At 36.6% G+C, this 27,671-nt stretch overlaps 1 protein-coding gene across 6 annotated transcripts in view; it reads left to right on the forward strand.

Moving 5' to 3' along the window:
- LOC109719476 (piezo-type mechanosensitive ion channel homolog) overlaps window positions 1-27,671 on the forward strand; it is an 85,431-nt gene that overhangs the window by 12,739 nt on the left and 45,021 nt on the right. For all 6 annotated transcript variants that reach the window (XM_020246195.1, XM_020246189.1, XM_020246192.1 and 3 more), the window contains 2 exons: window positions 20,933-21,092; window positions 26,668-26,813. In XM_020246195.1, coding sequence (XP_020101784.1) covers window positions 20,933-21,092; window positions 26,668-26,813 — 306 coding nt within the window. The remainder of the gene's footprint in view (window positions 1-20,932; window positions 21,093-26,667; window positions 26,814-27,671) is intronic.

The raw sequence follows: 27,671 nt of genomic DNA on the forward strand, positions 1-27,671 counted from the left end.
CCAATCAACTTTTAAAACTATGTATGTATGTATATATATGTATATATATATCTCGATCCGACCATATGATAGCCATCGTGCCTCCGGAGGTACGATGGTTCAACAAAAGTTACTACGTCGAAGGTTTAGCTGCTAGCCGAAACAATCTGAACTAGATGTGATAATTTTTATAAACCTTTGATTTAAAGTATTAAAAAGTCGTAGTTAACCAATCACTAGTTTTCCAGAGTTTTAACTGTTAAAATTACCATCTACACTACGTAAACATTTAAATTGCCACATTTTGTTAGGTTTAGTTTACTTTAAAAATATCTTTTAAGAAAAATGATAAATCTCATTCTAGTCATGGAGATTAGAATTTAAGTTCAGAAGATAGTAGTAAAAAATACTCTAAAAATAAAAGTCAGCAAGTAAAAATCTGGTGAGCAAACTATCCATTTACTATGACTTTTTAATACTTTAAATCAAAGGTTTATGAAAGTTATCACATCTAGTTCAGATTGCTCCGGCTAGCAGCTAAACCTTCGGCGTAGTAATTTTTGTTGAACCATCGTTCCTCCGGAGACACGATGGCTATCATATGGTCGGATCGAGAGAGAGAGAGAGAGAGAGAGAGAGAGAGAGAGAGAGAGAGAGAGAGAGAGAGATATATATATATATATATATATATATATATATATCTCGATGATATGATAGCCTTCGTATCTCTTAGACTATGAAAGCTAAAAAACCGGGAATTTAGTTAGTGAAACTAGTAAAGATTGGAAACCTAATTATGATAATAGTACACCGTTAACCGTAACCTGTATCCTAAAATTTCATAGGTTTAAGTTTGTTTTATACAACCCGGTACAAAGTCCTTTTGTTTTTTTTTTCTTGGTGTTTTCTAGGTTTCGGGTAACCCCGAATTTGGTGTAAAGTATGTTATATGTATTATGTGTGACCCGGAATATTTCGGGTAATTGTAAAATACCCCTGATCTTTTAAGATCTTTTAAGTTCACATTATACGCTGTAACCGGGTCTAGTCAATCCAACAAACCCTAACGTCTCTCTAACGCCACTCTTTTATGATGACGCCGTTTTATGAAATAAATAAAAACATTGATTATCGAACAAATAACGAGCTGTATAGCGTTAGAATACTCAGTTTGTTTCTTCGTGTAGAAACATGCGAAAACGAGGTCGAGACAAAATACTCTTAGTATCAAGACATGTAGCAACTCTAAAGTTTCCCACTAGTAGGGAAATCTAATAAAATTCAATTTACATAAAAATACTAAGAGGTCTCATGGTTGATAAAGTCGAAGAATTAAGCTTAGTTATAAATTTATAGCCGACTTACTCAGGTCAACTTAGCACTTAGTTACTTAACCACCTTAACAGGCTTGGCAACCAGCTCGGTGACCAGCTTGGCTATTTTGGAATTAGACTATCGCAAAAACGCGCACAATATATATTGAAAGAAAGAAAATACGGATTCCAAAGACACCTACAAAGTTTGTTTTACCGAATCAACTGGTTTCACAAACTTATGAATTGTCATGACATGAGTGGTTCTAGTCTGTTTACCCATTCACGGGTTCAATCCGTTTGATTTCAGTTTTGGATAAGTTGAGTCGTTGACAACTTAATTACGAAAAAAAAAAAAAAAGGGGTCAGTTTTACCAGTTGAAAACTTTTGTGGTTACTGAGTACTACACAACTACACACACATACGTATGTTAATGTAATAGAGTAACAGGGGTACGTTGGTTTAAAAATAGTTGGTTTAAAATTTTTGATTCATCAACTTCTGGAAAACACATCACTCACCTGTACAATTAAACGTAACGTTAATTTAATAAGGGTAACATCTATCAGGATGATTCTTGTATGGTTTACCTATACATTATTACTGTCCATCTTCTTTGGAAAAAAGGGGGGGAATTAATAACTTATTTTGAAAAATCATGGTGTAGATAATAACCTACGATACTAATAATATCACGTTATTAATTGACACCCTCGAAAATTATTATAGATGGAAGATGAAACCGGAGAAGACGAAGAGACCCAACGAAAAGTTGGAACACAAGACGATAATTTTTGGGGTATTTGAAAAGTATATTCTTAGTTAAAAAATAAAGATCTCAAAACCGGTGACAAGAAAGAATTACAATCAACTCGTTAAGTCTACGGGATGAGATCAGAAGTTATAAAATAATTTAATATTCCATGTTGTATTTTAACATCTCAGAAAAGGAAAAAGGTAGTATACAAATATTATATTCATATGCATATTGTTGAAGGTGGCTAACATGAATCACGTCAACCAATTCTTAAATTACCAACCATAGGCTCTAAAATTCAAGTTTTAGATTAACGAAATATAAAGATCGACTCAAATAAAGAGTCTTTACTTGTTTTTGTACATCGTACAAGAGAGAGAGAGAGAGTGAAACTATTTTTTTTTTTTTTTTTTTTGGGGTTTCTTGTTTTACCAAAAAGGATGGTACATTCGTAGAAAATTACTCCACTAATAATCAACCAATACAGACTGTCGAGATAACAATCCTTGTACAGGGTTTGAACCTGGTCTCCCTTACGAAATAAAGTAAAAGTACCCTAGTTTGTTCCAAAGTTAAACAATCGATGTTTGTGATTTTCCGAAAGCTTTTATTTATAATAAAAATGTATCATAGTATTAACCTTCAAGATTAAAACTTGAAATGTTTTAAAAGATTAGCTCTGCATCCTTTTTGACAATTTATATTTATAATTTTTATGGTAATAGACCATCGAAATCAAAAATCTCTATTTTCTGAGTAGAAAGTGTAATAAAAACGTACTCGAATTAATATAAGAATAATTATTTGTATCTTTCTAAACTTCTATCTCAATACATTGATTTGTCCTTCCTTTTTCTACCCACTCGTTTTCGATTTGGATTTTCCCGAATAAAACGTCACTCCTTTGTCAATATTTTTCTCTCGTAAAACAGTCAAGAACAAACCTAAATAGGGACTTGTCCTTAGAATTAATTAGTGTACTTTAATTTGGGGTCTTGTTCCCGGTGTCGGAGTCACACCACCAACACGGTAAGGACAGGAAAAAACGAATTTAAGACGCCGTCAACCCGAATACAGCTCTTTTTTAAATCCAGAATTAAGACTCATCAAGAAGAGACATTGCAGGTAAGGTGCATTTAATACATTGCATAATAAATGTTGTTAAAAAAAGAATATCAATAAAAATAAATTTGAATGAATTTTATAACAAGTAAAATAGACTGGTTAGAATGTACCGATTCACTTAATTTATTCCCGTAATTCCTCATACGTACGTATAAGATCGAAACCTATACGAACTTTGAAAGTTCACCTGGACTCACGTATCTAATCTATCGTTCCAACTCGGTTACCGATGGTTTGGAGATGAGTCTTAGAGTGGTATAGATCGATTAGAATAAAGAAAAGAAAAGAAAAGAAAAGAAAAACTTAACTTTAATAAGTCTTTTGTGTTTTCCTCCTGGTTTTCCCGTTGAAAAACAAAAGTAAAAAGGAGTTTACTAGTTTACCACGAACTCAACTCGAAAAGTCATCTACGTCCACCCCAGAGAGACGTCAGGGAAAGTCGTACGGACTCGAGTTAGTGGGAATGAGATTTGTGTGAGAAAGGTTTGGATAGGTTCGATGGGTCTTCTAGAAACACAACCAATGGAGAGTCCTTCCCTCTTCGTGAAGAGGTTTAGTGTATTTTTTTTATCGTTCGGTAGGATAATATAATCGGATGATAACTTTAAACTTTTCAGGGGAAGTGAAAGGTTAAGGAAAAAGAAAGGGACGGTCATTGTACACTCCGACCAAAAACACGAGTGTACCTTTTTTGAGATGAGTATAACGTAACTTTTAGTGAATGGTTCTTCGTGAAAAGGAGTTGGTAGTAGTATTAGTGTTAGTAATAAAGGACGAAGAAAAACTTCGACTTTCCTCTCAAGTTCAACAGTTACTAGTAGTTCCTCTGGTAGAGTTCGAGAGTGACGTCATAGAACATTCAAGGTTAGATGATAAGGTCGTACGTTTTCAAGAGAGAGTACGAAAAACACAGTGAAAACTCGTGGTATGAGTAGTGACGTACACATCATCAGAGACGTTTAAGACTAAGTCACGACGACGAAGTTTATTTTAGGCTAAAGCAGCTGGGCTTACCCCAAGAGCTTTCGACCAGAAACTCACGTTTACACACATCGACCTTACCTCAATGTACAGAACTACTGGTCCTGATACAGAACCCAGAATTGAATAGCCCGGCTCCCGACAGGCCAAGCTAGAGAGGCCGCTGGCCTGCCGAGCATAAGGAGCTTAAGGAGCTAAATAGCAGCTTAAGAGACAGGCCGGGCTAGGGGGTGCTTGAACCGTACGAGTTCTTGGACTTTTGTAACGAAAACATGAGGTTAAGGGAGAGGCCAAGCTAAGGAGCTCTCGAGCCGGAAGACTACTTGGAGCTCCTCGAGTCTTATCCACTATTGAACGAGAGACCCCTCTAGGGCGGCGTATAGCCGTTGACGTGGCTTAACCTCTAAGACCCAGAACGAAGAACGGCTAATTTGCCCTCATAAGGCTAAGTTTAAAGACTATACTTAGTAGACTCTTATGAATTATAAGTCTTGTTATCGGAGAGTCCCGGCTAAGGGCTTCCTTAGCCGATGACGTCATTAGACGTTCAAGATAGTCGACGACTCTTGTTGAATGTCCCTCTTTAGGGAGTTAGTTAACCCTTTAATATACTTGACGTTTGAGACTTAGAACGTTTGTTGGTTGAAATGCCCGGCTAAGGATATCTTTAACCGCTAGAAAGCTCGAACTGAATAGAGATAGATGAGCCTTTGGCTAATTCGCCGTCGTAGGGACGCGTCGACTTGGTCAACTCAGTCGACTTCTAAAACCTGAACAGCTACTTATTAGAGAGGCCCTGTCAGCCATAGAGGTGACGGGCGGAGTTGTTAGAAGTCATAAACCAGGAAAGGTCGTTGAAAGAGCTCCCGCCGTAGAGACTTCTAGAAACAGGCTTATTGAGCTCGAACGTTTTAAACAAGAATCGGCCTTTGTTAAATTGTCCGTGTTAGCTCCTCGATGAATTGACGTTAAGTAATCTTAGAGACCTGGAGAGTTTGTTATCGGAGTCGCCTCAATAAGGCAGGCCATAGCTGGCGGAATGCTTAGAGTTCTTAGAGCACGAAGTGTTGTTATCGAAAAAGCCGCAAGATGGTGTACTCTAACCTTTAAACTCGTTAAACCTCTATAATAGAGAGAAGGTGTTGTTAGACTAACCACCTTAAGGTGGCCTTTAACCCTTCAATGTCTTCGACTGCGAAGAAGAGCATATACTCTTAGTCTACAGACCCTGGTAAGGCTTACTCGATTGGTTGACGAGCTTGAATCTTCTCTAGCTGAAGAAGCCTTTAGTGAAACAGCCAGGTTAAGGCCTATCGTAACCTTTCGAGTTCTTGAACCATCACGACGTTAACTCCGTCTTACTCGAAAGCCCGGGATAAGGAGGCTCAAACCCGATGACGTTCTTCGATGTTCTGGAACGGAACCGGCTATTATTCGAGAGCCCCTGGTAAGGCTCGTGAAAGCTTGTGGAGCGCCTAGAGTGTAACTAGTGTAACATGTTGTTAAGGGAGCTCCCAGGAAACGGCCTCAGAGAGAAGTACGATTTTTTAGAGTCGTAGTAGTTGAAGAGAGTGTTATCTGAGTTGCCTTCGTAGGAGGGAAACGAGCCGAGTTGGCGTAATTGACAGGACCTAAACTGTTTATTGTCGAAAAGTCCACATTAAGGGAGGCGATAGCCACTCAGCTCCTTGGACTGGTCTGATTCCGATCCGGTGTTAGAGGATTGACCACGTCAGGGAGGACTCAATCCGGAAGAGCTCCTTGAGCTGAAGGATCTAGAACGCCGCTTGTTAAATAGGCCACTTCAGGGCTTATACGACAGTTCCACATTCTCTGACTGGGTAGAGGACGAATTACCTTTATTGAATCACCCATCACAAGGAAGTACCGACCCCTTAAACTTAAACGAGCCACTTGAGCTAGAGAGAAGTTTACTTAAGTCGCCCCTAAATGGAGGCCTCTAACCGTTGACGAGCTCAAATGACTTTGAAAGAGACGTACTGTTGTTACAAAGTCCACAATATGGTGGCCTCTAGCCTTTAGAGCGGAGTGAGTTACATGAATTAAATGTTTCATTATTAGTAAGTCCGGGTTAAGGAAGCTGATAAGCCGTGACGTTGTTCGAGATACTTAACTCCGAAAGACTCTTGAGTGACTGTCCTCATTATGGCCGTCTCTAGCCTGTCAATTGACTCGAAGTTCAATATGACCTAAACTCGTCTTTAGTTAATAGTCCTCTTTAGGGAAGAAGATAACCTCTAGAGTAGTTCGATCTCTCTGAATTAGATAGAAAGTTAGCTAACCTTCCCGCGTATGGACGAAGCTAGCTGGCTGACTGTTCGGATGTGGCTGATTTAAATAGCTTATTAAAAGAGCTGCCAAGTTAAGGAAGACATGAGAGCTCGAAGGGCAACTCGAGCAAATGCCCATTGCTTAATACACCGCGCGGTAACCCAAGTACACAGCCGAGTGCCCGGAGACTCTACTTCTCGAATAGCTGACGCTGCCACCGCCCCTAGTATCATCGCTAACACGAACAAAGTCGTCGCCAAACGCACCGCGAAGAAATATATTACGAATCTTATACCTACTTAACCTCCCTTCAAAGACACAGTTTAAGTCTACCTCTTCTCATACTCCCCTTTCTTCTGTCATTTACCGGGTCTTTTCTGTTGTTTACCTAGTTTTTTTTACCCTTCATAACCTTCCACTTCAGGTACAGACACCACCGAAGAGGACTACTCTCCTTGTCGAGAAGTAGACTAAGTACGTAAGAACCTCACTTTTCCCTTCACCCACGAAGTCTCTTAAGTCACCAGACTTTTTCTAAACCTTCAACTTACGTCAAATCGACAACGTCTTGTAAGAGAGAAAGAAAAAGTAAAAAAAAAGAAATAAAAACATCACAAAACAAACCAACGACTTCACCCCACACCCATTTCTACACGACCCAAAACATACGCCTTTAGATAATGATAACATCATCAAACATCTGAGTCATTTAGTTAGGGAACGGAAAGACTTTTAGACATGACGTTCATTGTAGAGAAAAGAACACGTTTGATCAGAAACCAATGACAAGTATGACGTACTTTTAAAAGTTAATTTGGTTCACTAAAACGTCTATCTACTCTTAGTGAAAATCGGGCTTATTTTAAACGTTCCAAACTAAATGTTCTCTCTTCATCTACTTTGTGAGGTTGGAGACATCACTAATCATTCAAAAGTCGTCAAGTAGAGTTTACGGAATGTGTAGTTGTTTGAAATGTTCCGCTTTTTCTAATAGTGTATAAATGTAACCTTGAATTTATAATGTCTTAAACAAGTAGTATTCGGTTTAAATGTCTACCTAAAGTTTGCATTGTCCTATTCTCACTCAAGGTGACTCTTTTACATGTAACGCTGCATATAAGGCTTAGAGTTCCATAGAAATGTAAATCCTCTGTTATAAGGACGCAAGGAAGTTTGTTAATGTAGACTAAACCGTTTACCAATTCGGACTGACCAAAACGATAGCCGAACTTACTAGTTTTCTCTTTTTTATTTTTTTTTATTTTCCTTTTTGGTATTTGGGATGGTTACATAATTGATTACAAGCTTCGTTTTAAACAAGAACAAGGTACCGTAGAAACACGAAAAAGCGCGAGTAACAACCCAGTGGCATATTAGTGTTGGTAATACCCATGGTATCTTGGTCACCACCAAACTCTTTTTCTCTTTTCTTAACTACAAGATACGTATTATGTACATGTTCGACGAAAATCGTCGTGTCTGTTAGTCCAAACAACATCCTACGGTACGGTTTACTCAGTCGAAGCTGAAGTTCAGCGTCCCCTAGAGAAGTAATAATAGTCCCGAGCCTTATAGTACAGGACACTACTCCCATTGCCGTTCTTAATTTTTATTTTTAATAACTGCCAAGAAGTTCCTTTGACTTTCAACACCACTTTTCTTTACTCTTCACGGATCCTGGAGAGGCTAACTCGGGTGCTCGTTTTGAACATTCGTTGGGACGTCGAAAACCGTCTCTTAAATACACACCACAGGACTCTAGTTATACTTAATAATTTCACTCCGAGTAACCAATATAGGTAAATATGTTTCATCGCTAATAATGATAACTTCTACGCTCCAATAGAAAAAGGTTTGGGAAAGTTCCTAAACGAAGTAATTTCATCCCTCATCTTGGTCATCTCTAACGAAAGGAGTAAATGGGATCTCAACTCATAGAGTAACCTACTTTATCTAGTTATTCCCTTTGATCACTTTTTCTTTATTAAGCTGTACTATAAACATTATATTATTGAGGTGTAAAGTTGTCTTTCACTACTGTTACTATGACACTGACTGTTAAGTTCTGACTATGAGCTCAAGCTAGTTTTTCCTCAAACAAAAGTAAATCGGTCTCCCATATAGAAGTTAAAAGAAGCTGTTAATTCAAGTGATAGAAACCTTTAGTTAATTCGATTACTTGTTATCTTATATATTTGGTTGGACAAACCCAAAGACGATCGAACGTTTCATTACGGTAGTAGTCCAGGTGGCAGCGCTCTCTTTTGAGCCTTTAATAACGACTAAAGTACGTCTTTTGTCATCAGAATTATTGTTATTAAGATCTTCGTCAGTTTATTATATAGTCTTTGGACATTCTAGGTGACCGTTTCGCCGCAGGTAGGAACGATTACGTTGTGGGTTTGAACAGCTTCTGCCTTAGTCGTGATATGTTGAGGTTCTCGACGTCTATGGTCTTTTATACAATTGTAGTTTTATATAAAAAAGTTCTCCTCATGAACATAGATACTAATCAGCAGGTTTTGGATTGTTTTTGTTTACTGTTCGTGAATAAGATGACCGTCTAACCCAAAAGAAAGCTTTCCCTTTTAAAGTTTACTCTGTGTAAACTACCATGAACACGTATAACTTAGTTTTGATTATAGTTAATTCTTTATTTTTTATTTATTCAATGGAACCTCGCTTCTATGAGTACATGTAATTTTCAACGTTATCCTCTCGAGAGGTACACGTCCAGGGTGTAGACTTTTACGTCCTTTATTGTACACTGTGGAGATCTAAACATCAAGAAATATTTTCTATATTACACCAGTTTGGAGAATTGGACCGATATCTTAAACCTGCCACCGATCCAAGTTCTCTAATTCTCTCAATTCATACGATTCTGATCTCATCGGGATCCTGCCCACTGAGGGAGTCTTCACCCCGCAGTGTATTGTTAACTCCGACTGACGTTTCAGGTGTTAAAAAAAAAAAAACCGATTATATCTTGTATTACTGTTGTATTTATTATATACCATCCTGTTTTTTTTAACATCTTTTCTCAGAGTTGTTACTTCAAAATCTTTAGTGTCATCGACTTATATTTCTAAAATCATTTTGTTAATCTCTTTCCGAACCAGTTCAGTCCAACCAGTTAGGCGACTGACTTTTTGTTTACAGTTGATAAAGTTTACCCTATTAAAATTTATAAAACGTCAATTACTGGGAAATTTTTAGTCAACTGAACGGTCCGATCATATTCCACTTGGCAGTTAGTTGTTTCTTATGAGTGTCATTACTTCTAATTGAAGGTGTATTCCGATGTGATGGAAATTTAAGTACATCAGCGCTGAATCTTATATAGAAGGTAGAAAACCTTTGAAATATAGTCTTTATCTTCTTTAATAGAGCGATTTCTTTCAGGGTCTAAAAAATAAAAGTGCTAGTGCATCAGACGTTGTCTTTTATAGTTTAGTAGTTGGGGGAAACGATTTCTTTGATAATTTCTCATTGTATATAATCTATTTAGGTCACTATTCTTATTGCTGTTCGTTTACTTTATCGAGTGTAAGAGTGTAAGACTAGTGTCTGACGACTGACAGCGTCCAGTTGTTCGGCTTATTTTGGAGAGCTTGACGACATCCGATTTTCTAACGTTATTCTGCCTACTTTAAGTCGACTTCATTAGTGGAGACCTCTCAAGTTGTTTACTTTCAGTCATTCATTTCGATAACTAGGTAGTTATTCAATGCATTAACAAGTTTCCATTGAGTCGTACGTGATGGTTTGACATCTTGAAGACATACAACAGGAGATGTGTTTCCTAAGGAAGTTAGTTCACATATTTTACATCCGAAGAACAACTCTAAGGGAGTTGATAGCCGGTACACTTATCTGGGGAGTCGAGAAAAAAAAAAAAAAAAACCCAATGTAAACGAGCAGAACTAAATTCAACAAAGTAATCCCTAAGGTAATTAAAATTACCGAGGTAGTCAATATTGTCCGATTGAAAATTGTCTTGGATGTCTTTTTGGCTCTGCAATTTAAATTGGCATTATGAGTCTAATGCGTATTAAAGTGGTATTACTCTTTATTGAACTTAGTTTTACTCCTTTTCGTATACCCGCAGTTTTTTTTTTTTCTATTTCAACCCCTCGGATAAAGTTTTATCGGTTGTCGACGTCCCTAGAGACATTCTAAAATCGGTAGATAATAAGTACTACTCCTGATTTTCAATGCCTTTTGTCTTAATACTTATTTCTACTAATAATACAGTCCTTTTGTCAATGTTTTATCTAGTGGATGCTCTAGAAGGTACAGTTTTCCGAAGTATAGTTACTACAATTTCGTAACTAATGACTAGAGGTCCAAGGTATTCAAATAAGACTCCAGTAGTCGTCTATACTTACAGAGTGGTAGTGACGCGTGCATTCTTTTTATAATCCGGAGTCTGTTTTTTGGTTTTTGGTGTATTTTCTTGGATGTTTCCGATCCGATGTAATCATGGTAGACGGGTAATCACTGTCTTCATTTAGGACTTTTTATTAATGTTTATTAGACTTGTACATCTAGCTTACTCTATTTAGAAGTGTGTTAATTCGTGTTTTACGTCTTCTATCATTTTTTTCTTATTACCTTTTAACATAGTTATCTACGACACGATGGGGCTACTACGTTGAACCGGGGACTTGTAAAGTGAATTTGTGACAGTAGGAGGTCAAAAGAGTATACAACGTTAAGGTAGGAATCGTCACCTTTTTTTTTTCTTGTTCTTTTATTACATCCGACTGGAAAAGTGATTTTACTGGAAAGATTGAAGTAAAGTTCATTTGAATTTTTGTTTCATGAAAATTATCTTCCCTAATATACCAGTAAAATCTTTTGAAAAAAAAAACTACCAGTCCTTACTTTGACGTTGTATAATTTTTGAAGTCCCTGATGCATAAATTCACTTCTCAAGTCCCTGGTGTAGTGTTATAACCCTATCATTCCCCTGATAGGTATGTAATATGACTTTTATAGAATGGATAATAATCTCTACCTTAACTACAACATTAGTACTCGTACTCTTATCTAGGAGGCTGTGAAACGTCATCACCATAGAGGTTATAGATGATGGATTATTGTTTTTATTTATATCTGATGTACCATAATTATAAATGGTCTTCTCTGTTTTGTATATTATGATGTTATGTCAAAGAAGAAGCCGAATACTACTTTGTTTTATGTTGATTATTGTTGAGTCAGTACTTAAGGCTTAACCTATATCAACCTAATTGTTCCATTATTTGATTGTATATATTACCTCTAAATACCCCTTCCTTTTTATTTTTTCTTTTAGGAGATTTGGTTGGAAAAGTCCCGGAAGAAGTCTACAACCTCTACATAAAGACCCGAAGAATAAGGAGGTGAGTTCCATCATTGGTAAGGAGCATCGAGAAAGGCGGAGCGGTTGTTCTTTTGAAAAGGGTCGTTCATCTCGCAAGAGACTCCCATACGCATCTGAACCAAAGCGAAGGAATTGAAAGAAATTGAATAAAAGGCTTCAGACGAAAGTGCTATATCAAGTAATTTTAGAGTAAGACTACGATCTTCTGTGTAAGGTTAATGAGGTTTGTACTTAAAAAAGACAGTTCAAAATGGAAGGTATCAAATTAACAGGATAGTAAACATCTTTCTTATTTGTCACTTGACAACCCGACGCGTGTGGTGGAGTTAAACAACTAGAAGAGAGGTTAGAGGTTTGATAAGTCTATCAGTTTGATGTCTCTCTTCATGGTAACGTAAAGAGATATTCGTTAAATGCACGGTTTTAAATGCGTGATATTATCTTGTTCTTTTCCGATTGAATTATTTATCGTATGGAGATCGAGTACTGAAACCTTGAGCCAAAATATTCATATATATCCTGCACGGCATCGTCCTATCAGGGACCTAAGATCGAGTAAGGCTCTTGGGTTGACTTTTATTAATTTTTAGTCAATCATGAACTGGTGGTTTAAGCACATGTTTTGAATTCTTCCTTTTGCTCTAGATAAAATAGAATCAACGTTAACATATGTATAAAAACGTACATGTCTTTTTTTTTTACTGCTTTATGGTATCTACTACACTCTCAAATGTACTAGGGAGAGACAAGGAAGTTTTTCTTAATAGGCCGGTGGTATTAGAGGTTGACGCTCTATCAACGGAGACGTCAGCTTAAGGTAACGCCTATATCATAGTGGACGTCGTTACGTTTTCTTCGTCGTTAAACATTTTATCACCGTCGTTCTATTATTCAAGGCCACGTAAAAACCCAAAAGAAAAAAGTGGAAAAAAAAACCAAAATAATGTGATATGATCTGAACTTGAAGTCCCAACAAAAGCGAAAGATATAGCATGAAGAAAAAGACAGTTTTTAAAATAATAAGTAAACCGTCATTAGGGATATGCGATAGTTGCTTGCTATTTTAAAATTAGTCGTGGCTCGTAAAAGAACGTATATCAAAGAGGTCGGGGTTTTGGACCAAAACTATCAAGCGCACGCGCTTTCACAAAAACTAGTTCCTTCTTTTACATCAATTCGTCGTTACGTTTCGCTCGCATCTCTCAAACTTTAAGTGTGAGATGTTCATCGTAGAAAAGATACTAGACGGTGGTTTTAATTGGTATTGCTCCAGCTTTAGAGTTGCAAAAGAATTGGTTTAATTCCTGAGATCTGAAGAGATGACTCGAGGATTTCACATTAATTCGAGAAAAAGTTTACGAGCTTACGAAAAGATCATTTCTTCGACTTGGTTTGTTCGTGATTCGTGTGTATAGTCGTAGTAAGTAGCTCGTGCAGATTAATGCTTCCACATATCTTGAATGGACTTGATAGCGGGTAAAACTAGACTGATGGATTGGGTATTTTTAAAACTAAAACAGTAGATTGAAAAATTCAGTCAACTATCTTTAGCTAATTACTGAGAAGGTAAAGTTTTAAATCTATTCTTGTTCGTATTATTTACGTAGTTTTACTCGTGACTCGGATTCGAAGCATGCCCTTCTTGGTAGTGTGGCGAATTTAGTTTGTTTACTTTTCGAACCTATACTTTTAGTTTTAAAAGTCCCTAACTAATCCATCACTTACCTAAACCTAAACCTACCCCTGACATTAGCAGCAGCAATGGTAGAAGCTCGAAGAGGGGGCCTTCGCCGAGCGGGTCGTGGACTCTGTTGAAGGTGAGGTCGCGGGGGCCGCGGCCGCGGCCGCTTGAGTAGCGTGATTTTGCCGCCGCCGCCGCCGCCGCCGCCTTCGCGAAGAGGGATAGCGAACGAAAGATATAGGCGTCAGCTGAGGCCACTTCACGAAGTCTCATTTCGCTTTATTTATTTATTTATTTTTAAGAGACGAAAAACAAAAACAAAAAAAAAAAAAACAAAAAACGAAAAAAAAAATCCACGTGTCGTCGTGTCACGTGAACGAATAGAGAAGCGGTTTATAAAATATAAAGAGCAAAAAAAAAATAAAAACCTTTTCACTCTTAAAAATCACCACATAAAACGACGATGTAATCGAAACCGTTGCAGAGTGCAAATGTAGGCGTTATATATTATCTACGCGTCAATGTTTGTTAAGATGTCATATTTAAATCTAGTAAATTCTATATTATTATAGCTAAAATCGGCGGCGTAATGGTTTGATCTGCTTTTGTATCTTGTTTCGGGTTCATTCCCGAAAAAAACGTTTATCGGGGTACTGTTTAAAATAAACATTTTTATCGGGGCAGGTTTTTAATAAACGTTTTTACCGGGATGGGGACGGTGCGGTCGCGGTGCAGTCGCGGTGCGCCCGTCCCGCCCGGGTCCACAAATTCAACTTGTGCCACTTGGTAAGTGGCACAAGTTATGTTTTAAAGTGGCACAAGTTATGTTTTAAAAACATAACCTGTGCCACTTACCAAGTGGCACAGGTTATGTTTATGGGGTTGTTACTGATTCAACCTCCATAAACATAATCTGTGCCACTTAGTAAGTGGCACAGGTTAATAAACATAACCTGTGCCACTTACCAAGTGGCACAGGTTATGTTTATAAAGCTAGAATCGATAAAACATAACTTGTGCCACTTAGTAAGTGGCACAGGTTATGTTTTTGAAACATAACTTGTACCACTTAGTAAGTGGCACAGGTTATGTTTTTGAAACATAACTTGTGCCACTTACCAAGTGGCACAAGTTGAATTGGTAGACCGGGTCGGGGCGGGCGCACCGCGACTGCACCGCGAACGCACCGCTCCGGTCCCGGTAAAAACGTTTATTTAAAAACTGTCCCGGTTAAAATTTTTTTTTTAAACATTCCCCCGATAAACGTTTTTTTCGGGGGGTTCATTCCTTGTAAAGGAGTTTTTGTTCCTCTAACCTACGTCTTGTTACAACTTCAATTTGATATGTAGTCGAACGGTTAGATCTTTAAAATGTTCCTTTACTTCTAACGTTATAGAGAGGGGCATTTAAGCTCAAGCGTTGACCTTTTCATACGGGATCGTAAGTCGCGGTCAATGGCGCAGCGGTGATCCAATGGGTACTCGGGAGGCCGCTAAAGCATCACGAACCGAAGCCTTTTAGGCCGCACAAACCGCTCCAAAAGATTGAGGAAAGGACGTGTCTTGTGTCTGAGAGTTCGGCTGCATTTGTGCTCGCTCTAAATTAATGACACAGCTATAGATTTGACTGTCTTTAAATTTCGAGCTAGACAATGTCTACTTCTTTAAAGCTTTTAAGGACGACTTAACGTCGAATTTAGAGTAATGTCATTCGACGAACAAAAGAGTACTTAAAATCCTAAACATTGGTAGCCTGGCTAGCGAGATTTAGATGAAGATAAATAGGAAGTCCGAGATATTACTTCAAAACATTACTTGTTGATACCTACGTATAAGGGTCTTTTTTCATAAGTGGTTGTATTTATGTTTACATTTTGTATGGACAATTTTTGAGCCGATAACTTGGAAAATTTATGAGCATGAGAAGGCGTTCCGGTATGGCTGAACGTTCTCCTTGTTGGCGTAACAGATAGTGGGTTAAGATGTTACATCTTTAATATCGCAGCAATTAACTTTCTTTTCTAATCTCGGGGGTGCTTCGTAAAGTTTAGCCGAAGTTCTTGACACCGCGTAGGCCGAAAATGTTCTTTACCTTGTTCTTTTCCATAACGTGTTTCTCAACGTTCTTATTATTTGATATGTATAGTGCCCTGTTCTGTATGTCCGCCTTTCCAGAGTTCATGGACTTTTCTTCTATACTTTCATCTACTCGAGAACAATTTTAGATCTTAACTACGAGAACTAGGACGTTTTGTAAATGAGTTTTGGCTCTGGTTATTATGCATTGTCAAAGTGTCGTTTTTTGTGATCAGCTTTACTCAACGTTACCATACTTTGGACCAAAGTCTTGGGATTTATAAAGGACGTAACGAAATCCAAACAGTTGGTTCAATGCATTGGGTATTGGTTGTCATTACCGTAGTTTTATCGTCAGGTACTTACCATTTAGATCCCGTAGTGGAAGTTGGGTGGACGTATTTTCAAAGAAAAAATTTTTTTTTTTAAGGGTCACATTCCAGATATGCCCCCTCGTATTTAAGGGAAGTCTTTCTTATTCGTGTCTTTTTTACGGTACATGAACTTTTATAGAGTAATTATATGCGTTACATTTGTCGTACGTTAACATCCCTTGTCGTCGTCTTCCTAATATCTCAAGGTCATACTATATCTAGAGGATTTACCCAGTGTACGTGATTCTTAGATAATATTGACTTTGTTTTTTCTATTGGGAAGTATAATGTTCCTGAGAAATACGATAATATGAAAAGCACGGCTTCCAAGAGTGAATTACAAGAACATCGTTCGGAAGGTTATAACGAGAACCGCTCATCTTCGTTAACTATTACCGTGAGAACTCTTCAGTTCTCGATAGTGGACACTTCACACTGTTTTATCGTAATCTGAGAGAGTAACAGACTATAGGGTCCAGTTAGTAAGAGGTAAAAGCAGTTTTACTTGTTTTCTATTTTCCCATTTTATATAGATATCATTGGGGTATAACGTCGAGTCACGAATTTGTAAAGTGAAGTTTCGATCAGGAATTGAAAGAGTACTTAACATGATGGGGCTATAATACTGATTTAGGGATTTGAAGAGTCTATTTGTGAAATGATGGACTTGAAAGAGTATATGACGTAAGGTAGGAATTGGCGAGGACTTAGAACATTCACTGGTAAATATAGCATAGGTTATTTTACTGAAGGATTGATTAAAGGACTTTGTCGTAACTTTTCCAGTGAAATGTCATTTTTACAGTACAAAAATCAAAGAAAAGAAAAAAAAAAAAATTCGTGGTTCCTACTTTTACGTCATTATAGTCTTTAAAACTCCCGATTTCTAAAGTTGACTTTACGATTCCCTGATTGACTTTGTAGTTCTAACATGTTTCTGTTAGGAATGCATAATTAGCTTTTATTTTTTACGTATCACCTACTTTTGTAAACGATTGGGACTGGACATTCTGGTAAATTTGAACAAAGTGTCTGTTGTAAAGTGAACGTATTACCAAATCTTTTATTTCTATGTTTTTTCTTCCACTGGAGGAAGATGTCATAGTTTTTCATAGATTCTACGAACGTCGTTTTCATTGTACGAAATGGAGATCCAGTACGAATAGAAAGTTCCTACCTTTCATTTTCTTATGAGTTCTTTATCGTCTGGGGTTGGGGTTGTGGGAGGGGGGGGAGGTTTGGTTTTTTTTGTTGCTTTCTCTTTTCTTCTTTACAACTTTGGAATTTCAAATAGTGACTACCTCTCTTTATTTTCCGAACGATATAATATAAGGCATTCATTACGTTCGGAATGATGTTTAAGCTTTCGTCTCCTTTCTATATACCGGGAATTTAAATTACTCTTATTGATTGACATATATCATCGTGGTAAACTACATTTTACTAACAGGGCTACTAAAGTACTACCGACACATTCCAGTATAACAATGTATGAATGTAGAGTATCGCCCGTATCGTCAAAGTGTCCATAAAACTTATACACAATTTCAATTATCTGTTGTCGGTGTGGAGAGGCAGTCAAGGTTGGAAGACCCTATCTTCTTTACAGTTTAGCGGCGAGGGCGTCGTGTTTAGCTCTTGGGCTAGGGGGTAAAAGCGTGACGTTTTTCTCTTTTACCCATAGTTTTAATTCTACTTTATGGACCTGATGTTCCGTAAACCTTTGTTGTCAATAACCTTGTAATTTTTGATTGATTGGAAAGGCAATTAAACCTCTTACAAAAATTAGATTTCCTTTTAAAACAATTAACCGTCTTACTATATAATGACAAAACTGTTTTTATCTATTAAAAGTTTGTTATAATTACTTTATTTTTTGTTTCTTTCTATTTCATCGATTTAGTATTATAAAGGACAACTAAATGCGTAAAGATATCAGACCATTCCGAACATACGAAAATGGGTTTTAATTTGGATGATTTCATTTCGAGTTCACGACAAACCCTAGTAATAGTAAAAACAAATTGAAAAAATTGTAAATAAGATATATTAACTATATAGCTGTATTCTGAAAAGAAAACAATAGTAACAACTAATCGAACGTTACGTGATACCGGTTCATTGCCTGCTATTGAACAAATTTTTTTAAAATTTTCGTTTGTTTTTTCATCGAGAAAAAAAACGACAATTTATTTTAGGTTCCTAAACATTCGTTAGGTGGTAGAGAAAATATGATAAAATATATCTTTAAAATACATTTTTTTACTTTTTTTTTTTTACCGTTTCCGCGTTTTGCTCCGGTTTTTTATCGTAAAAAAAATTAAAATGGAATTAGAAGATCTCACTTTGGTGTTTAAGTTAAAGCCTTGGGGTCACTATCATTGTTATTCCATTTTTATATGTTTTGGACTTGATACATAGTAAAACTAAACCGACGGGTTGGAAAGTTAAAAGTATAATGATAGGTTGGAAAGTTTGTCAGTCTAAACACAGCCACTTGCTATGAAACTGAAGTTTTAATTTCAATTAATGAGTGAAATTCATCAAATATTAACGTTTTTAATGTACTTTATATGGTTAGTTTTGCGTAAGTTTAAAATTTTAATTTCATGGGGCAACTGACTTAGTTTAGTTTATTTGACTTTGTCATCTATCATTTTAGTTTTAAAATTTTCAAACCCATCAGTTTAGTTTTACCAGTAGTCAAGCTAAATCAAGTTCCGAAGTTCGTTAAAGACATGCAAAAATGCCTTTTTTATTTCTTTTTCTCTCGTAACGTATATGGGCGAGGTCCTCTGCCGGTAGGAGAAGGTTTAGGATACAACGGGGTTCCACTCGTGTAGCAACTCGATGGTAAAGTCGTAGTTTTCGTTGTTGTATGTATTCATTATCTTGCTTCGTTTTCTTAGTTTGCCCGCCTTCTCTTCCTCCTCCTCCGCCTTAACCCTCCACTCGATTGTGTGCAACAGCATCTACCCCCGCTACGCCCTCTTATCCCAGACCGCTAGCTCCCTCGTGGACTAAGCTGCTCTGCTTCGGCTGCTGCTGCTGCTGCTGCTGCCGCTGCTGCTGCCTCTTCCTCTCCTCGCTTCCGCTGCTGCTGCTCGAGGGCTCCTCCTCCTCCTCCTCTCCCTCTCCTCTTCTCCTTTACCTCCTCCGCCTCCTCTCCACCAAGCCCTCTCTCACCTTCTCCCGCGACGTTGCCGGTACCCGCTACCTACGAAGAAGGGAGAAGGAAAAGCGTGGTTTTCCCACTCCTAATATTATTACTACTAAAAGAAAAAAGAAAAAAGAAAAAAAGAAAGAAAAAAAAAAAAAAAAACAAGTGAAATAGAAATGAAAAAGTATTTTTCATTTTTTTTCTTAACATCCAAACATGTATATATGAAAAACTATATATATATATATATATATTTTTCCTAATGAACCAAACAATAGAAACTAGAAAATATCTTTTCCACAGAAAAATTTTTCTGCGAAAATAGTTTTCTACTATTTTCCAAGGAACCAATCAAGCCCTTAGGAGTGAAATTATATGGAACATGAAACGGCAAGTAGTTTATTGTAGTTTTATCTCATTCCTAGCTGTAGCAGGGTCTAATATTTATATAGTACAAGTTTTATACTTGCAGAATGCATGGGCTAGTATTTATCACATTAGGGTAGTGGTGATATATATTAAAAATGATGGAAGGTAAACCTAAATCTTAGGATTTGATTTACACTAGGGTAATGTTTGGGCGGCTATCAATATAGCTTACGACTTGCAACTTATGGAGAGATGAGTTATGATGAAATAAAATTTGGTGTTTCGTAATTTGACTATGGTTATGTTATCTTCTTTTTCTTCCTCTTGTTGTGTGCGCCAACGAAATTCTTCTTCCTAAATGGTTCTATCTTTTCTTTTCTTTCTCACCTTTCATTCTTATCTTTTTTTCTGTCTTATCATTCTTCTAAATTTTCTTCTCTAATTTTTTTGAAAATTTTTGCAAATTTTCTGAAATTTTGCCCATTTATTGGTTATTTTCTAATATTTCTTCTTAATTTCTGAAAAAAAGATAATTTTGAAAAATATGAAAATCATTCAAAACATTTAAAATTTAGTTTTCTTTAAAGTTTGGGTTCATCGCTTGCAAAATAGATTAGGGCTTTTCTAATTTGTCCTGCATCAATGCTACTTCAGAAGTTGACATTTTGAGTGAGCAAAGAAAACTGCTGACCGATTGGATTTTGTTACAACAAATTTCAATAATAATTACTGCTATTATGCCCTGTCAGAGTTAACAAGGGTTTAACCATTTGTATCATCTCTTTCTTTATGCTAATTATGTTCATTTCATGGTTCTTTTCACAAATGTGTTCTACATTTGTACGAAATCCTCCATAGGAGTTTTGAACTAGCTGTTTCAACTACATTTCTTTAAACAAAGTAAGACGGAGCTATGTACCAACATATATGAGAAAGCTTATTTACAATTCTTAAGGGCCTCAAATCCTCTTGCTGCTTTTATTTGGGTTAGCAGGATGGAAAAAAAAAAAATCACTAGCAATATCACAAGCAAAGTTTAACTGCAAAGGCACGGGGTTATGTTGAGTACTTGCTAGCACAGTACATCAGTGCTGTGCTGTGCCGGTTTGTGTAGCTGACACAGTATCTATTTGCGGACACACTTGGCATAAAAAAATTATATCTTTGACTCTATTGTATTCCAATTGCTCTCAATATATTGTTAGTCAAATGTTTTGTACTCCATTAATGCAATTACTTGCTACTGTCCAAAGAAAAAAAAGAGCCCGTTTTGAGTTGTGCCATCGGCATGAAGGACATTTTCATTCCGATACCTAGTCGGCACAATGCAGCATGGTAGGCAGGGCTCGTGCCAATGAGCACTTAAATCCTCGATCACAAAGATATTCACAAATTTCTGTATTGTACTTTTGTTCCAATAGTTAATGTATTATCATGATTTTGTTGATTGACAGGATTCTATTCTTGGAGGCTATTCATAATATCATGGTGTACAATCATCTATTCTATTCTTGCCATATTAGCTCAAATCTTATTTAATATCTTTTGGTGTATTGAGGGAAAGGACTGGAGTGTGGCTCATGCCTGGTGGGCAAACCTCGTTGGTTTCATCAGGTACAATAGATAATGTGATTTACTGGTTTTTCTTTTTTGGCCTCCAAACTTTACCCTTTCTTGGTCCTATAATGCTATAGGCTACTTCAATGTGTTACAATAGACCATTTATATTGACTGCCTCGTCGCAGAACTTACTCATGCAGGAGTGTATATCTGTCAAGAAAATCTACTTAGGTCAAAAGTTCATTGGTTTTGCTCGTCTTTGTGGATTCGAGAATCTAGAGCATATTAACATGATGAAAATTTCATGGCACATTATGGAAGTTTTGAACTGGTGAAGGATAATTGAAGCTACTTTTAACATACTAGGAAGGATTATCTAATATGAGTGTTCTAAGGGGGACTAAATGCACATTTGTAACATATGAAACGAGGCTTTTTTTCAAAAATGTTGGTCCAAGTACCGAAACTTTGCCATCTTTGATCATCACCTTTACTGTGCTAGAATTGACGAGGTCAGACTAATTTGCAATTTTTTAATTGAAACTTCCAGGTCAATAAGAGTATTAGTACATATGAAAGTAGATTTAAACTCGACAATTGGTAAATCGAAGCTGCTTAAGTGCCTGCATCTGAAGAAGCAAATGCTCCTGCCTTAGGAATATACTTTATAAATTGCCTTATTACATCAAAACAATCTCATGATAGAAGATGGAACAATAAAAGGGAGGCTAAGCCAATGATAAATGCATGAATGAATTGGTAAGCCATCCAATAAATCCTGGGCGGAAGTTGAGTGAGAGCGAGGAAGGAAGAAGGTGATTGATGACAATCTAATAGTAATGATAAATTTTGTTATATTAATATGTGATGATATTTTATGCTGCTTTTCGTTAATGCTCCGACCTAACTAGTTGGCATTGATAAACAATGCCACTCTTGTCTTGCTAATCTCGATCGATTGTTGATACTATAACCTTTTTTGAGATTTAGCTGAAGGAAATATCTTTGTCACCCGATACCTTGCTATTTTGTTGTTTGAGATATCAGGGCTCTTGTATGGCATTTCTAATGTTGTTTATTGATTGACCTACAATGTAGAAGCCTTCTTCAATCCTATTAATATCCATTGTGCAAAGTGATTGCTTCTTGCACAATGCCGTCACTAGTTGATGGTGTTGCCAAACGTCCAACATTGCTGTTGTTCTGGTGTGGGTGAATATTTGTTCTTCTTAGCAAGGCACCTTAATGCAATGTATCTATTCTGTAGTTATTTAAGCTCGTGTTTCAAGTGACCATCAGAAATTTCTAAGTGTTTAGGGATGGACATATCTATACTCCCGTTGTTGGTTTTTATTGTTCCCATTAACAATAGAGAAGCAGTCTTTTTCTTGACAATTGATTAATGTAGAAATCAGAAAACATACCAAATGAAATATAAAATATCATAAAGAGTGATCCTAAATGTGAGCAAGGATGGGCGCAATTCACATTGAGTAGAATTGCTATTCTATAGATATATTGGAAAGTTTGATTATTTAGTGGTGAGTCATATGTAGGTGGTTATGTTGTCACTACATGTCATATTACTAATTCAACACATGACTGGCAAGATGAACTTCGTGTTGCTTGCTAAGATCCTATCTGTATCTTGCCATTGATTTACATGTTGATAACCTCGCCCTAAAAGATTATGTTACATATAGTTAGCTACGATGAATGTTCACCTCATTAGAAATGCCATATTGATTCATTATTTTTAGAATTTACCGGACTCACTCTGTTCTAGTTTTATATTTTATGGGAAGAGAATCATTCACTTATAGTTGTATTTAAAGTCACAAGCCCTAGACAACTTTATTTTATCTGTACTACTATAAGAAAGGAGTTTCAAATATTAGGTTCTTCCTATTTTACTCCTAGTGTTTGAAAAAGCGTGAGGTGCAAAAAGGTTCAAAGGCCTTCTGGAGTCTAGGTGCGAGGTGCATCGCGAGGTGTGTGCCTCAAAAAGGTGATGTGCACATCTAATAAAAATTAAACACTCTTAATAAGCCTAGTTTAAATGAATATTTTACATTAAAAAATTTCAAAATAGCCATACAAAAATAAAATAACTATAAAAAAGCAAAGAAATCACATGTATAAGTATTCTCAAACTAAAAAGAACGAAACTATTTTCAACTTTCAACTTAAAAGCAAGGTTTTAAGTGCCCGTCGGCAAGAGCCGTATATACCGTGCTGTACCGTGCCAACAAAATATCGGCACGATACAGACCCCGTGTCGATGGCACAGCTCAAAACCCTATATTCTTTAAATACTAAGTAATTTCCTCAATAAAGTTCAAAAGATGTGATAAAAAGACATAATAAGTAGTTAGAATATTTTGTTGCTAAAGAAAATAAATATTTCATGCTATTATGTGTCGACACACAAGAATTTTTTTGACCGGCACGCATCGGCGCGGCTTGGCACACACCGTGCCGTACCGTGCCGGCAAGTTTCCGGCACGCCCCCGTGCCACAGCACTTCAAACCCTTATTTAAAAGCAAGGGTTTAAAGTGCCGTGGCACGGGGGCGTGCCGCTCTTTTCTTGGCACAGTACGGCACAGGCACTCTTGCGTGTCAACACGTGGTACGATTGCGTGCTGATGGATACGTATGACCTCCTACTGGCACGCTTTGGTATGGACTTATTTTAGTTTTTTGGTTCCAATAAGCTCTTAGAATGTAATTTTGAAAGATTTAGACAAATAATTATGAATATTTGCTATGTATAGCTTTCTATACTCGTAAATTAACATGCATGTAAGTTTTTTGTATATAAAGTATAACTATACTTAATATGGAATAGAAATTAAAATACAATAATAAAATTTACAAGTACAATAATTATTTAAATTTACATATTTACATAGAGATGACTACTTAATTCCACATAGATCATCGCAGTAGATCATATGACATAGTGTCATCTGCATATACAGGATTTATTTGACAATGTTGATATAAATATTGCTGGTATTGTAAGAAATTCATATATTCCCGATATAGCTCATTGTATTGTCGGAGATAATCTACATACAACTAGATCGTGGTGTAATGGACAACAATCATCTGTGGCATATAGATTGAAACATCATAAGGATAAGGATTGTACGGAATAGAAGAATCATAATATGGATATGCATGCGTATTAGTGGACGTAGATTTGCCATATGAGCTTTCACTATGTGAAAGTATAGATGGATAATAACCAGCAAGGTTCTAAGTGCCCGTCGGCACGGGGCGTATCCACCGTGCCGTGCTGTGCCAACAAGATAACGACACGATACAGACCCCGTACCGGTGGCATAGCTCAAAACCCTCTATTCTTTAAATTAGTAAGTAATTTTCTCAATAAAGTTCAAAAGATGTGATAAAAAGACATAATAAATAGTTAGAATATTTTGTTGCTAAAGAAAATAAATATTTCATGCTATTATGTGTGGGCACACAAGAATTTTTTTGACCGACACGTATCGGCACGACTCAGCATGTACCGTGCCGGCAAGTTTCCGGCACGATCCCGTGCCACGGCACTTAAATCCTTGGTAACTAGATTGTTGTTGCTCCAGTTGATGCAGGATGGATTGGGATTCACTCTGAGTGCCATGAATTGATGCGTCATAATCAAATATCCCTCCATAAAGGCCATGTTGATATGAGGGATATTATGACACCGAAGTACTATCAAACTGTGTGTGTAAAGTATCATCCCTTCGTGGATGTCTAAGTTGATACTGCCTCCAAACCTTCTCTCATCTCCCCATAATCTTGTTGTGAGGATCTTATCTTTTCTACGGTCATATACCACTCCAAATGTTTGACATGGTCGAGACCCATGATCAGCATCTTGAGTGGCATGCGTGAAATTTTGCTCTTTAGTAAATATAAGACCACCTCCACTTTCCTGTTGTGTTGGTGGAATGAAATCGCCACCATCCTTACCGCTATTAGTGGTATCATTATCATCACTACATTCATCTTTAGACCGTGGTAATCCAGAATCTGCTCGTGTTGATGTATCACTATCATCATCTTGTGGGATCATCTATTGGATCTGTCGAGGTCATACTTTTTTTACTCTTACCACTTCGAACTGTCGTTGAAGGCCTCTTTGCATTATAAGACGTTTTCTTCTTTCCAGATTGACTCTGAGTATGATGTGGGTGACCATGTCCAGGTCTTTGCATTAGACGTTCAAATTCTGCATCAGAGTCATGTGTAGGATTTTGAGATTCTTCGTCCAAAGCTGTTTGTTTTTGCACATTACCTTGAGACTTTCTTATATTCTCGTCAGCCCATCTTTCAACATCACTAATTCCTACTCCCTCAATGATTATTCTGAATGGTCGTGGTGGATCTCCAGGCTCATCGAGTTATGGGTCCTTTTGATTGACTCTATCTTGTAGTCAATCAAGTACGGGGTCTGATTCATCATTGATAAATCTTACATTCAATGGATCATAGACGTTGTTTGGGATAAGACACGCACAACAGTCTTTTTTAAATGCTTTGTTGATCCACCATATTGTGGCCACCACTCATCTATACAATTAAAAGTTAAAAATATATCAAATTAGATTTATCGTCAAGTGTAAAATGTCTAAATTATGGAGTTACTCACTGGGATCGGTATAGTGTCTCTTGTTAATTGCACCCCAATTCGCCAAAAGCTCCAGAAGATTCACGAAATGTTTTTTCCTTTATTATAATAGTATAATAATCAGCAATTAGCATATTAACATCTAGCAAATTAATAATACATTGAAAAAGCCATTATACCTCATTTATGGCAAGAGTAGTATGTGTTGGATCCCTCTCCAATCTATTGATGATGTTTCGTAATGCCTTCAACAGTTCATCATCAAATTCAAGATTATAATGATGGTTGTACGACGGATTAAGATAATAACTTATCATTAAGAAAGAAATCACTCCATTAATAATGTAAGAATACAAATGAACAATCGGTAATAAATAGTTTTGTTATAATTTATAACTTACCTGCTAGGTGTAAATCCCGACTCATTTGGACATTCCAACGTCTGGCAATAATTTTTAGATAAGATTGACGCCGCAACGGATTATTTTTTTTTATATATTATTTTTAGCCATTCTCAGTTTATAATAGACATGTCCTATTTGAGATATTTTTTCTTGATCCACTAAACGGAGGACCATGTATAACGGTTCCACAATATCAACAATCTCTTTCACGTAATCCCAAAACTTGGCGGATAGAATTATTTGCTCCATTGATTTTTCATCAGCCGTGGAGATATAACGAGATGTTTGCCATTCGTCTGATGCAAACATGGACTTTAATCCATTTTTATTTTGACGGATACTGTTTAGAGCAATAAAATTTGTGGCAAATCGTGTGATACCAGGACATACGAGTTCTTGTCCAGTGAATTTCACCATTAAAGCATGGACCCAAAGATGATTATACAAATATTTAGATACACATTGTGCAGTATCTACAGTTTTTTTTTTTATCTATTGGGTCACAAATTCTCAAATTCAACACATTTTTGTAGTTTTTCTTTGTGTAATATATCCACTAAAAGAAGTGTACTTTTTTTGCAGAGACCAGCCGTGGGGATCAACATCTGTAATTTACTTTCTAATCATACAACTATCTGCTGCTCTTGTTGCTTTAATCAACAACATGGAAGATAAACTCTATCAAGATTCTTGTTGGCTTAGCTTCTCATTAGCAGTTCATCATATAGGTTTGTAATCTTTGAACTTGAATTCCTTCTTATTCTTTTGCGATGTCTCTGCCTAATGTTTCAGTAATGCTGCATTATTTACACTAGTGTCAACAGGACCACAATTCACATATACAACTGGTGATGCTAGATTAGAATACTTGAGAAATTTAATTTATAGGTTTGTTGTAGAGTATTTGAAGAGTATGATTAATGTGCCATGCTCCAACGCAGAAACCAATCAGACGCGCAACAGATTTGGTCCATGGACAGAGTCTTTCTTGTACGTGCAACGCGTCAAACAATACAACCTGTTCACGATTTGCATAATTAACAACATGTTATATTTAAATAATAACAAAGTGGGCATTTAAAGCTAGACATAATTTTACACTCTTAAGTTTATGTAGTTTCACAAGTTCTATCAAACCCTTTTATTAATTACAATACATGCTTTATACATATATCACTTCCAAAAGATGACTAACCCAAAAATGTGAGCTGTTTCTATCTCATCTATAACTCTCTGAAACCTCGCCATGTGGTAGCTCACTGCCCATCTTTGGCTACGACTGGATCTGAATATATTTCAACAATATGGAGTGAGAAAGTAACAAAAGTTTTTCAGTGGGTATAGCAGGCCGAGAGAAGCGAGAAGTACCTATTAGGTCCGGTCAGAGGTACAAATAGTAAACAACTGGTAATAAACGAAGAATGATAAGTATTGAAATAGCAACTAAAACTATCAAGCCTCTATATACAAATATCCGAATAAGGCTTCAAGAATAAAGTCATAATGAAAACTGTAACAACTAAATGTAAAGTTCAACTTATGGGAACATAAAATTATCATGCATCAAGTGTCAAATTGTCCAACAA

The sequence above is a fragment of the Ananas comosus genome, linkage group 13, assembly GCF_001540865.1.
Source record: "Ananas comosus cultivar F153 linkage group 13, ASM154086v1, whole genome shotgun sequence".
Lineage (NCBI taxonomy): Eukaryota > Viridiplantae > Streptophyta > Magnoliopsida > Poales > Bromeliaceae > Ananas > Ananas comosus.